The sequence below is a fragment of the Sesamum indicum genome, linkage group LG11 (genome assembly GCF_026168435.1).
Source record: "Sesamum indicum cultivar Baizhima isolate 11 linkage group LG11, ASM2616843v1, whole genome shotgun sequence".
Lineage (NCBI taxonomy): Eukaryota > Viridiplantae > Streptophyta > Magnoliopsida > Lamiales > Pedaliaceae > Sesamum > Sesamum indicum.
Window position 1 is genome coordinate 11,081,921 of NC_142667.1, and position 14,196 is coordinate 11,096,116.

The window sequence follows — 14,196 nt, forward strand, 5'->3', positions numbered from 1 at the left end:
TATTGGTTGTTCTTAATTAATTTTTCACGAATATACTTTGTTAATTCTAGATATCTTGATTTTACTGTTTATTTAAAAAAGAATGTTATTAATGCATATCAAAATCAAATAATTATCTCCGAAACCAAGACGTAAAAAAAGAATCAAAGAATTTCCAATCCCACGAGTAGAAAAAACCAGCTTTACTTGTTTTTATTTTTTCATTGTCCTGAATATTTGTCTGTATCTTTATAAAACATATACTTGAGTGTGTTTTAGCTTACTTTTATTTATTCTACACTAATAGAAAAAAACAAAACCAAAGATACTAAAAAGTTAGAGAAAAAAACACATAGAAATCTCTATCTTTGTCTTTCTATCTTAAAAGAAAATTTCTCCTAATTCTAGACTTGAATTCCAACACCAACCCCAAATAATTGCCAAGAAGAGTGAAATAACCAGGAATTACAAGTGATGGGGTAGAGTTGAGTTTATTATACTGCAAATATATGGAGGAAATATGATTGAAATTGGTAGGTGTGAGATGTCTGTTAGTTAGCAAGAGAGGGAAAAGGGCAAATCCAAAGAGCAAAGGACATGTAAAAAACTGTGATTGATATAAGAGGTAAATGGTATGTCGAGCTATCACAAAAAAAGTTCCAAGTTTATGGGCTCGAATCCTATCGAATGACTATTTCTCTCACTTTATATAAGTGTTTATCTCATTTTATATGGATCGTAGTATTATAATAATTTGTTATTATTTTTAGTTATATTAATTTATTGTTTTTTTTAAAAAATATAATTAGTAAAGGTAGTGGGAGTGGGCATACAAAGAGGCCCCATTCGGAATCTCACAAGTCAAAATATGGGCATCATAGCGCACATGCAATCCTACTTTTGCACCAACATAAAGCTGATTTTTTCAACATCTTTGGCACCCTTTTCAACCTTATTACTGTACTACTCATCTTACCAATACACACAAACACACACATACACACTTTCCCCCTGTGTGTGTGTGTGAATTGCTTGGTTTGGAACTAGAAAATGTTTGATTTCATGCTAGTGTGAATTGCAGTATTGTGTATGTACACTTGTGTACTGCAATAGATGATAATATTATCAACAAAATATCAAATGGTGCTAAATGAAATATGACTTTTGTTGTAATAATTTGATAAATTATAGCGAGTTTTTCTAAAATTTGATATAATTACAAATATCCATTCATTATTTATGAAATTATCAATGTCCCTGATGCTTAATGAAATTATGTATATGAAAATATCCAATTTGCCCTTGTTTTTTCTTTGAGAAAAATAATTGAAAAATTGTGAAACAGTTGACGATGCGAAATTTCATTCTTGCCCTTCTAGTCAACCAGAATTTTTAAAAATAAAATAAAAATAAGTAAAATTATAAATTATAGTTCACCAAGGACGTTCTAGCAAGTTCACTGCTAAAAAATGGACAGAAACCTAATGGAGAATAATGAAATAGGCTAGTTGTTGGACGAACATTAAAATAAGAGGTATTTGTATTTGTCAAACAATGCTATGCCAAATTTCAAGAAAGCTCGTTGTAACTTACCCTAATTAATTATCATTGTCAAAAGTAAAAAATCATAATTTATAATGATAACTATAATCACAACTTAAATTTTCACATATATTTGTCTGAAGTGGTAGATTGTATGGTTTTACCACGATTTTATGTTGTGGTCATTAGCAATGCAGTTCCTTTTTTTTTTTTTTTTTGTAGTGAACTGATCTTGGAGTTATTATAAAAAATATAAGTAGCAGTAATTTTGATTTTATCACAATATAGTTATTAGTTTCAAAAATTCTATATAAAGTTGTAATTATAAATAATTAGTCACATTTAAATAATACAAACACAAATTGTTCATCACTATACATAAGTAATTAATTGTTTGTGTGACAACTTTATATATGCACAACTCTGTTTTTATCAATAATATTTGTAAGTGACAACTTTTACAAAATAATTATTATCACAATTATGAAACTCATTAAGGTAAAAAACTAAAAATTATTGTGAGTTAATAAATATAATTAGTAACATTGTTTTAATAATTTTATAATTATTTTTTCTTCTTAACTACCCACTAGCCCACATTTCTCTCTCACCTTACTTCTCCATATTTATTATAATTTATAATTATAATTTACTCTTTCAACAATTTAATTTTCTTATCATTTCACGCACACAAAAATTCTTTTTATATGCTCGTGTGAAACGCGTATGACGATAACTAGTACTATTATTAAAGAAAACCCATTGATCGTATCAATTTTTATTGTCCCATTTTACCCTTTCATTGATTTTATTCTTTAAAAAAAATTATCCATAATAGTAATTTTAATATTTTTTAATTATTTTAAAACTATAAATTTTTTTTCTCTCAACCCACCACTCCATTTTTCTCTCTCATGTTCTCCGTATTTTTTGCCCTCACAAATTTTTCATAATTTTAATAAATCCTATTGCCATTAATTTTTTCTCTCTCACACTCTCCACATTTATTTTTTCTTACAAGTTTTTATATTTTTAATAAACTCACAATTCTTATTTTTCTTTCTTTCTTGCTTTACCCCACATTTTTTTTTTCATCACTTCACTATGTTTTGTGTTTTTTATAATTTTTTCTTCATTTTACACTATAATTTTTTATATACTCGCAGAAGTCACATGCAACGTCAACTAGTTACATACAAAAACATAGTTGAAGAAGTCTTTCTACAAGCCCTGTTTCTCTCTCTTTTTTTTTTCTTTTTTAGGTTGGGGTGTTATTATAATTTGCTACTTAATTATGTAGTTGGTTTTTTAGCACTACAGTGATCTAATCGATAAATAAATATAGTAAAAATAGTAAATAATAAATTACAATTACTCTCAATTCAATTAATATATCAATATGATGTAAACAATTTGTAATAACGACGACATGTGTTTGGTATGAAAATCTTTTTGTTTTTCAAAGAGTTCTCAATGATGGAGGATAAGATTTCTATTTAGTTGTCGGTTGATGAGAAGTCTATTATCCCACTGATTAATTAATAATAATTATTATTAATTTGTGTAATATAAAAGGAGGGTTGGAGGCAAAAAAGTATGAAATAAGTCTTTTATCATAAATCGAATGATTTATAAAAAGAAAATAAAAATTATCCTATTTCAAGTAGAGATTTCTGTTCAAATTTAATCATATATCGAGTATCAAATTGTATAGATTGAAATTTGAAATCACTATGTAAATGGTAAATAATTTTTACGATCACATAAGTTGTTTAATGTTTATGTATAGTAATTAATTGGGCACATTACATATGAAAAGTGGCCAAAAATTTGTAATAAGTTGTCTTTTGCGCTAATTGAAAGAATTATTAAATTTAGATGAAATATATTTCAATACACAAAGTGAAAATATTAGGTCGAGCAAAAATTTACAAAAAGACATTTGAAATAAATAGTTTACTAAAAGGCTGTGGTTATTCGAAATTTTACCAACAAATCGTGCACTTGAAACAATGCTTGAAGTCGTTTGCTTGTTTCGACATGTTGATAATTTTACGCTGATCGATTTGTTGAATTATTGCCTTGATGAGCAGTACCTGAAATGATTTGTTATGTTTACAGTCCTGTCTATTTTATGTTTTCATTTTCACTATTTAGTTTTTGAATAGTAATTATAGTGAAATTATGTTTGTTCATTTGTATTCTCATTAAAAATGTATTAATTCAATTATAGTGATTTTTTAACTGTCATTCTAAGATTTTATGTTAGAAAAAAATCACAACAAATTAGGACATATATAATGATTGGATAGAGACAGTATATATGTGAGTATAGAGACATGCATAGTGATAAGCACATGTAAGATTGCATATTGTCCCAACCAAACCATAAACCCATCTGAATAATGCTTGTTCTAAAATAGACTACTCACACTAACCATCTTGACATCTTGCTCACCTATGTTGTTTATCTTGGTTACATTTGTTACACAAGTCAAAACAAAGATATTTTGATTTGACAAGTTACAGTAAGAATACTCATTTTATTGGTGGGATGATATTAAGACGAGGAAAGAGATAAATAGATGAACTAATTCGTCAGTTTGATTTTATATATCTGACCTTTGTTTGGTTTGATTGATTTGAATGACTCCAATAATATTATCATTCATAAAGAACGTCTGATCTGTTTATGGTCTATGCTGCGCAGTTATTTATGTTATATTGACATGAGTGGTTAATTGGTAAATAAACTTCAATTGTAATACCTCGGCCATCCGTTTGGTAGATATGTACTGTTGACTGCATTTAATGCTATACATATTATTTTAGGACCAACTTGTTTCGTTTAAATATTGGAGGGCTATAATTGGAATCTTATATCCAATGTTCTTTCATTCTTGTTGTTTGACTGTAGTGTATGAGGATCATCTATATGACCACAGACCAGATATTCGAGGACGACAACCTTGATCTAGAACAACCTCGTTATCGACCTCAAATTACTCTCGACATCTGTATACACATATATTTAAACCTATGCTTATCTTTTTTCATAAAGAAAAACAACAAATATATTGTTAAAATATATCTTTATAATATAATTATACTACATAGTTTAGTTCATACGCACTTATATATTACAAGTATATTTATTTACATGCAATACAAACATATATGCTTACACTTGTACCACATTATCAGCTACACATGTGTATTATATATGTAAAATAATTTTATTACTTATTGCATAGTAAAAATATATAAGTGACCATAGTGAATGTTGCTTAGTCGATATCAAAACTTAAGTTTTCGCATCGATTTTCTCTCGAATCATAATAAATAGTATTAATTTCCCACCTTTTTTAAGTCCGTAGTGATTTATAGTGAAGAGTTATCATTTTTTTTCTTTATAATTTCGCAGTACCCAATTTTCATAATTTTAAGATATGACGATAAGTTTTCAAAAAAAATTCCGTGAGTTCCATTCAAGCAAACAACCATTCTTTTATCAAGTGATTCAATAATAAATCACAAATTAAAATCTGATCAGAAGTCGGAAAATCAACTTTGATCCTTTATAAAAAGAAAAAAACATCATAGTCAAAGTAGGCAACTCATGAACTTAATTACTGAGGTGAGGCGTGGAAACTTAGAATTGAATCTTAAGTCTTGTTTATTTATGTTATAGATATTGAAGTGGAGAAAAGGTACAACAACAACAGTATTCAAAAGGCATGAGAGCCCAAAAGAGAATAAAACAAGAAGAAGACAGACAGGCCGAAAAAGCTGCTGCTTCCACTTACACTGGGCCTGCACGTGCGCTGCTTATACACCTACACCACCCTCCCCTCCCCTCCCCTCCCTACTCTAATTTAGTTCACACATTTATGTGTTTATAAGTTTATTATTAAGAATATCAGACCAAAAGAGAGAAAATTATAATATTAGGTTTTTAGTTATATATGGGGTTCTTTACAAGTTTTACTTTATGCTTTTCAAAGTAATTAATTTTATTATTAATTATTTCACGAAAATATTACGTGACTGTTGATATATATAACCGGCTGAATAGGGGGAAACTGACAGCAAATGGCTTTGGGTAAAAGGAATTGTAATATTAGTACAAACTATATAGTCATTTGCAAGTTTGGTCTCATTTTTTTTGGTACAAAATTAGTCTTCTTGTTATGCTTGAATAACAGATCACGATGAATCACAAAATAAGTATGGAAGGGATAATCCTATTGTACCTCATACACTCTAATAGTGTAGATGGTAATAGAAACGCTTCCAAGCGTTATCTAACCATGAACGATGATCTCTAATTCGTAGAGCTTCAAGCGTTGCTCATTTAACAGTATCCACATATTGGATGCTCATCTGCGTTTGAATTCAGTGCTAGTCAACTCCAAACTCCACATATTCATTCTTTTAATCAAAATTTATATTCTTTTATCAAGTATACTTTTGATCGATATAAAATTAAATTCCTTATTTATTATCTCTCTCTCTCTCTCTCTTTTGTTTTTTTCGTTTTTGGTTCTATTGAATGTAGCCTAAGACTCCACGGAAACGAAAAATTAAAGGGATGATTATATTTAAACCCTTAAATATATAGTATATTTATATAAATTATTTCTATTTTTTTTATCGTAATTACAGAAATCATCACTGACATTCAAAAAACGGAGGTAATTGTGCGATGTTGTTGACGTTTTTGGAGGATGTATGTATAATTTCTTAAAATACTAAGGTAGTTTGTGTAGATGAAGTTAATATTTATAATTGATGTATATATAATTTTTTAAAGATAAAAATAATTTGTATAAATAGACCATAGGTCAGAGAGAGCGTACATTTAATTATCCAAAAATAAATTCCAACACTTCTCTCATTGTATTAAGATTATTGTCTGTTCGGTACTTCAGTTAGTGTTATATTCTAAATAATTACATTTGATATCTTAATTACATACAATTCGCTAAAACCTAGCAGATAAAATTCGACAGCAGATCAAAATTTAAAAAAAAAAAAAAAATGATTTTTTTTTATATTGGACTGACGCTTTCTCAAACCAACATAATAAAATAAAATAAATAAATAAAGAATCAACATCTACGCAAACAATTTTAGACCCGACCCGAATCTAATCCGACCCACCCGTTTGCTACCTTTATTGTTGGGCCTCGAACAAATAGGAGGGTAAAAGGCCCAAATATATTCCCATCCAGACCATATACGTGCTTAAATTGGATCCAATGGCCCAGCTTCCATGATCTTGGCACGCGTCAATCCATCTCTAGCCGTTGGATCAAACAAACGCCAACTAAAATCTTCTCCGCGTTAATCTCCTCAAATAATATTCGTATTCTATACCGCGTCAGTGCGTAAGGATTTTGGCTGAAAACCCCCTTTTCGCAACTACAATTCTCTGTATTGTTTATATTATCAGCAGGAAACGAGCGAAAAAGTCTTCTTCTAGGACAAGTAATTCGATTGCCGATCTGAATTGTTTACCGGAATTAATCGATCAATCGATCGCCATGAGTTTTCTTTTTGGGAAGAGGAAGACTCCCGCAGGTGCGTGTCCTAGTTTTTTCAGGATTTTTTGCTGTTCTTTTGGCTATTTTCTTTTTTTTATTATGAGGATTGTTGTTTATTTGGTTGAATTTGTACCGATGATAAAGTTTTCTCATACGGATGATCTGTCGAAATGAACTGAGGCTTACTGTCGTGATTTTAATCGGATAGGAGAGACATTCTCTTTGTCGAGGAGAATTTGGGGTTTTGGGTGAAATTTAGGTGATACCGAAATATGATTGTAAAATTACGAAGGAAGATAGTAATCTTTTTGTGTCACACGATGTTGATATATGTACAGAAACTTTTGAAGTCATTGGATGTGTTAGGTTGTAGCTGTTCCTTTGGTTTGGGAGTACTGCAGGTTGTAGCTTAGATCAGATGAAGAAGACAGAGTAGAGCAATTCAATATGTAGATTGTGGGGTTTTGAAACCATTGAGTTAGAATGAGTGGGATTTTTCTTTCTGTGGCAAAGAAATTGATTGCTTCCCACTATTTATCTCGAGTTACATGTGTTATATTCCATTATATAAGAACGGATTATAGTCTATAAATCAGTCTGGGAGTGCATATCAGAATATGGTTTTCGTACTTGCTCATCTGGTTTTTGACATATAATGTCGTATCTTTCAGAGCTTCTGCGGGAAAATAAGAGAATGCTTGATAAATCGATCCGGGAAATAGAGAGGGAGAGACAGGGTTTGCAAACGCAAGAGAAGAAACTCATTGCAGAGATAAAGAAAAGCGCCAAGCAAGGGCAGATGGTATTCACTCTTTTATACTCTGAGCAACAAGTGGCTCTTTTTCTCTGTTTGTGTTTCTTTCGCCATCAAGTTTTCTTTCTATTGATGATGACGCAATATGGCTTCAGTGAAACTCTTAGTTGCTCAAATATGGCTATTCAGAGTGCAATCTAACAATCGATAGAAAAAGCTGAGTTAGAATTACTTTTTATGAATAAAGACTTAGATTTAGAGAACTTCAATGTTGAAAACCTGCAAGGTGAAGGTTCACATCATCTTTTACTCTTTCTTTTTCTTCCTCCCTATCTTTTTCCTTCTTCAAAGATCTAGCCAAAATCTAAAATCTATCGGTCAAGGATTTGAAAAAACATGTCATCAAACATGTGATGTTTACCATGATGAAGCATATGTCGGCTTAATAAATAATTTACGTAGGACATATGAAAATATAATACACACACACACACACACACAAGTAAACCTAACTCTAATTTGATGGTTTTCAATTAAGGCTTGAGTCAAATATAGGATTATCAGCGAATCTCTAGTCCTTTGTATTCGAGTGGACGCAAATGTTAAACTGTTTGCAACATTGCAGAAAAATTGTACTGGATTTGTTCTAGCTCTTGCAATTGGTGATCTCTCTTACAGGGGGTTGTCCTTAGACCTGCTCCATTTTGATCTCTTCAATTTTTTTCTGATCTTATTCGTACAAAAATGAGTTCAAATGTATAGCTCTGTCTTTACATCTAAGTCTGGATGCTTTAATAATGCTGGCCCCTCCAAATACAATTTGTATGAGCCCAATTATTTAGTTGTTTATTTGATTTCAAGTGTATTTGTTGCAGGGAGCTGTTAAGGTGATGGCCAAAGATCTTATCAGAACCCGACATCAGATTGAAAAGTTTTACAAGCTTAAATCACAACTTCAAGGTGTCTCTCTCAGAATTCAGGTAGGTTAACAGTATTGACTACTTAAAGCTATTTCTTAAGATTGTATCAATTTTCTAATCTGGTTTTATATGGATGAAGTAAAAATTTATTTGGGTTTCTATATTCTTTGGCCTCAGGTTTTTGCTTGCACAACTACTGCATTATATATATGAATTTGTTCTTACAGTTAGGAGTAGTATGCTTGCTGGAAGATGTAGGGTCTTGCTAATATCTGTTGAGCCATTCCTGTAAGTGGTAGAAAGGATATAAATGAATATGAACAACTTATATGATTCTAAAACCACTTCCACATCACTTTCGCTGCAGTTGATGCCATGTGGCTGTTTACAGTTTCGAAAATATTGAATTTGTGAATTATATAAACCTCTGCTTTTGTTTCGACCTCATGGCTATATGAGTTAGATTCTGCGTATTATGCTCGTTCATTTAAAACAACTTTTGGATCCAGCCTGCTGATACTGTTAATTTCACATGAAGTGCTGGTATAATTTTGTCCAGAGGTCATATCTAACCATCATTCGAGATGAGTTGTCTCACTAAAGAATATTTTCCAATTAAGTTTCTGAAAGTAATTTTGCTAGCTGTTTCCATAATCGCATTTATCTATTCATCAGACTTTAAAATCAACACAAGCAATGGGGGAGGCAATGAAAGGCGTTACTAAGGCGATGGGGCAAATGAATAGGCAGATGAACCTACCTTCTCTGCAGAGGATAATGCAAGAATTTGAAAGGCAGAATGAGAAGATGGAACTAACCAGTGAAGTCATGGCAGATGCCATTGATGATGCATTGGAAGGAGATGAAGAAGAAGAAGAGACGGAAGAATTGGTGAGTCAGGTTCTTGACGAGATTGGCATCGACATCAATTCTGAGGTATAGTTCCAGTGCTTCTCTATTTTTCTACCGTGCATATTAGTATCTCTGTATCACGGATGAATTAATGGTTTTCTGTCAATGCAGCTTGTTAATGCACCATCCTCAGCTGTAGCTGCCCCAGCTGCAAAGAATAAGGTTCCACAAGCTGAAGCGACTGGAAATGATGATGGTGGAATAGACAGTGACCTCCAGGCCAGGTTAGACAATTTGAGGAGGATGTAATTGGCTTGTAATATAGATTGTTCTGGTGAGACCGGACATCACACACTATGTGGCTTTGTAACATTTGATTAAGATAATTAAATACATGGTTTGGTACAGCTTAAGATTTCAATTATCACCACGCATCCTGTGATCTCATATCTAACATGCCAAGAGACGATTCTTTGCATCCTTGGATAGAATGACATTGCACCTTACTCGAAGCACAACTGTCGTGTTTTGTATGCCGGGGAAAAGATATGCAGGGAAAGATACAACACTGCAAGTTTCTGATTATAGTTACATTTCCTCCCATCTGGTTTACCACTTTCCAATGGTGGTGGTGATAAGTAGGGCTGAATAGTAAGTTCTGGAGGACAGAGAATTGCAAGAGTTCAGGTACATAAGGGGAAGGAGGACAAAAAATGTAAAGTTAAGAAAGTTCTTTGAGAAGAACAAGTTAAAAAGAAGTAGCGGCAACCGGCATCCACAACTTGTCTTAACCATTTTAAAACATCTAACATGTATTGTCGCATTGCAAATGACCAATTTACAATCAGTATTTTGGAATCAGCTTTCTGTATGTATTCTTGTATTTATCATCTGACCACACACCAGGCCTAACGCAAACCACCCTTCGCACATTATGTACAAAAAGAAAAATGTTGCTTCACACGTGTGAATAGTTTAAGGCTTCTAAACTAAGCTGCTTGGACCTAGCAACCCTTCACGGGAATGCTCCTGCCGCTCAGGGACTGCACGTCGCTGGGTGATGGGCGGCTCCACCGGCGAACGACAAAGGGGACAATCCATGTGGGAATAGAGCCACATATCAATACACTGAGCATGGAATAAGTGATTGCACTTGGGTAGCTGCCTTACTTCTTCCCCTTCTTCAAACACCGATAAGCAAACTGAACACTGAGAATCATAACCTTCATCTTCCGCCGCTTCATCTTTCTTGTACTTGAAACTGGAAACAAAGTCTATATTCCAGGTGTGGAGCCTCCAGGTGGTGGCGGCTGCCCGGCCACGGCCAGCTCTTTGTCGGGACCCATGATCAGTGAAATCTGCGCACATCTTTATTACTATGAGATTGTAAAGTGCAAGCACGATTGCTGCTGTACCGACCACGACGAGGCCGTAGTACAACATGTTGATGTTGGATCTTGGTGGGGAAGGTAGTGGATGAATTGCTTCATGGGGACTTGGAGCATCTCCCATGGCGATGTAGGTTGGAGAAACGGCTAGAGGCTTCTTGTCAAGTTTCAGATTTTTCTGTAATGGAGTTGTGGGATCTTGTGGTATAGGCAATGAAGACAAGAAACACAAGACAAAGTTGTACAATGTATTATTAAAGGGTAAATTACATCCGCACCCTTGTAAATTTGATCTAATTTCAAATACACCTCTATAAGTTTAAAAATTACAATTATCTCCCTTTTAAGAAATTTTTAACATCTTTAAACCTAATTAAGAAAGTGTAAAAGCATTTAAATAGTGTTACTCTTTCTTCTCAGTAGGAATAAAGAAAAAATATTAGACAAAATTTGCCCATATAACAAAATACCCAAAATAGATAATAACATACAACACTTATTTATTTCTACATCTCTCTTCACCTCTTGCAGCCAGTAATTTTCACTCTAAAGTAGTAAAACATCACCGGCAAAGTGAGCCATGGATATCTTACATGAAATTTGGTCATAAGGGCATTTTAATTCAGAAAATAATCCAATCACAGTTAAAATCTTGTATAAGGTAACTTTTGAAATATCCTACATAAAATCCAATCCTACTGGATGGAGTTACATACCCCAAATTCGATAATCATAATGTTCAATTCAATAAAAATGTATTTGCAATTAAGTTATACATTAGGGGTGTTGATGTAATTTAATCGTATTATCGGTGTATAAGGTGAACAAGGTTGAGTGAGAGAAATGGATTGAGATAAGCTCTCTCTCTCTCTCTCTCTCTCTCTCTCTCTCTCTCTCTCTCTCTCTCTTCTCTCTGAAGATAAACCTGGTTTCATGCATAGGTAGATTGGAAGAAGTTAATGTAATGAATGAATGTGAAGGTGTGATGTTGCTGTCAGAGTAGCAATCCACGGTAAGGATTTCAAGCATGTTGCAAGCAATTGGTGGACTATTACTATACAATTGAGTCTGGTCCTTAGATTTTGACATTCACATTAAACAATATATAATACTAAATAAAGAAGAAATTGAAGTTTTGCCAAAGGGAAAATTGCATTTACCTCCCATAATTTATCGTTTTTTGTAATTTTGATTTTATTCTTTTAGCATTCGCAAGATTTATTCTCATAAGTTGCAAAAACATTTAATTTTAATCCCAACAAGCACGTGATTTGTATGTGCCCCGTTAAGTAACTGACTATTGATTTAATTGAGGGAAGACATTATTTGCACATAGTCCATTAAAATTTAATCGAATTTGTGGTTGAGCCTAAAATTATAAGTTTTTCTGACTTATGATTAAATCTGATAAGTGCTAAAACAATAGATCAAAATAACAAATAAGTAAATAAATTGTGGGGCATAAATTACAATTTTTTCTGTTGACAAGTACCATTATTTTTCTTTCCAGATAGTGGGAGAAATATGTTTGATCTTCCATAGCACATAATATAATTAAGTACAGATTGTGTTGAAGATTGGTAAAAAATATATATATATGTAGGGGTAAATTATAATGATTTTTTTTTTAAATTTGACATAATTATAAATATTTTTTATTATTTGAAAAATTATATCTAACACTCTCTGTAATTTAAAAAATTATATCTAGCACTCTTTGAGGTTTGCTTCTATTTAATAAATAAGTGTCTCTATTAGTTAATACTCGCCGAACTTGTTTATATTAATAAAAAAAATAAAAAAAATTTGTATTTATTCAAAATTGACTTATTACTAATTTATTAACGATCAAATAAATCTTTTTCTAGCCAAATTACCCTCATACGTCTTCACGCATTAATGTATCTGAGAAGGTATATCTTCACCATTATAAGGATAGTTCAGTAAAAAAAAAAATTATTTCACTTACTATAAGTCAGTAGTAAATCAATCGAGGAAAAATATCAATTTTTATTCAATTCTTTTTTTTATTAAGATCAACAAATTTAGTATATTTTTATTAATGTATGACTTATTTGTTAGACAGAAAAATACTTCAGGGGTACCAAATATAATTTTTCAAACAACATGATGTCTAAATGTAATTGTATCAAATCAAAAAAAAAAAAAAAGCGTAATTATCCTTATAAATTATTAGGTCCCGAAATGAATTTTAATCTGAATTTAGTTGGCAATACAAATTCCTACACAATTTGTCCGGTTTCAAGACAAAACTCATCAGCAAGATCTCTTATTGTGTCGAATACATAAAAAGATGAAATGGGAATCATAAAATTTGTGACATTGAAAATACCAATCTACTTCATTTTTATAAATACTATTGTAATAATCATTTCTTACCTCAGACACACACATTTATTTAATGGGTTTGGAACCCAATAATTTAAGTATGACATGTCGGATCATCAAATGTTAAGGTGTTTCTTAAGAGACTTATCATGAGAGTTATTATTTTGTAATAAATAGAGTCATAAACAATGCAATTATAACAAGCTAACATATTATTAGTTAAAATGAACCAAGTTGTACTAAAACAAACACAAAGCAACTAAAAAAGACAGGGAAGATTAAGTGTCAAATACAAAGCAATGAGGTAAGTACTAGATATATTCCAACTTCATTCTTGGTTTTTCAATCATTGGATTTGGTCCTAAATGTGCATTTTCCAAGAAAAGACATGGAGAAGTGGGGTTAGGAAAGATTGATAAACTACTACAAATACAATTATTTCTCAATATTTTTACCACAACGATAACATGCCTTGACTGATTATTATTCTCTTACAACCATAATCATAATTTAAATATCTTAACCGCAGCCAAAGTTGCCTACTTTGCTACCTAAACCACTTATCTCTCTACGACAAAAATATGACAATTACACATATGAAATGTTTAAGTAGATCTAATTATAATTATCTAATAATGTGTTTTAATAAGTATATATTCATTTGAGAAGTTGAATATTCAGAATGGTTGATTCAAATCGTAACGTATGCAATAGTACCAACAATATAGGAAAAATAACATTTTTAATTCCATAATTTAGAATTTTTTTATTTTTAATCTCATTAATTACAGAATTTTCAGTCGATGATCATCGTGGTCACACAAGTCAATGCATTCATCAATAGAAAACCAACTTCTTAATGGGCT

At 31.6% G+C, this 14,196-nt stretch overlaps 2 protein-coding genes across 2 annotated transcripts; one reads left to right on the forward strand and one right to left on the reverse strand.

Annotated features, from left to right (window-relative positions):
- Positions 1–6,886: 6,886 nt before the first annotated feature.
- On the forward strand, positions 6,887–10,000 carry LOC105173658 (vacuolar protein sorting-associated protein 2 homolog 1). Its single transcript, XM_011095495.3, has 5 exons — positions 6,887–7,104; positions 7,739–7,869; positions 8,697–8,801; positions 9,417–9,677; positions 9,765–10,000. The coding sequence occupies exons 1-5, from the start codon at positions 7,068–7,070 to the stop codon at positions 9,900–9,902; spliced, it is 672 nt and encodes a 223-aa protein (XP_011093797.1). The 5' UTR covers positions 6,887–7,067; the 3' UTR covers positions 9,903–10,000.
- A 367-nt stretch (positions 10,001–10,367) lies between these two features.
- Positions 10,368–11,210, reverse strand: LOC105173659 (putative RING-H2 finger protein ATL53). The gene has a single exon (XM_011095496.3). The coding sequence runs from the start codon at positions 11,103–11,105 to the stop codon at positions 10,578–10,580; it is 528 nt and encodes a 175-aa protein (XP_011093798.1). The 5' UTR covers positions 11,106–11,210; the 3' UTR covers positions 10,368–10,577.
- Positions 11,211–14,196: the final 2,986 nt, after the last annotated feature.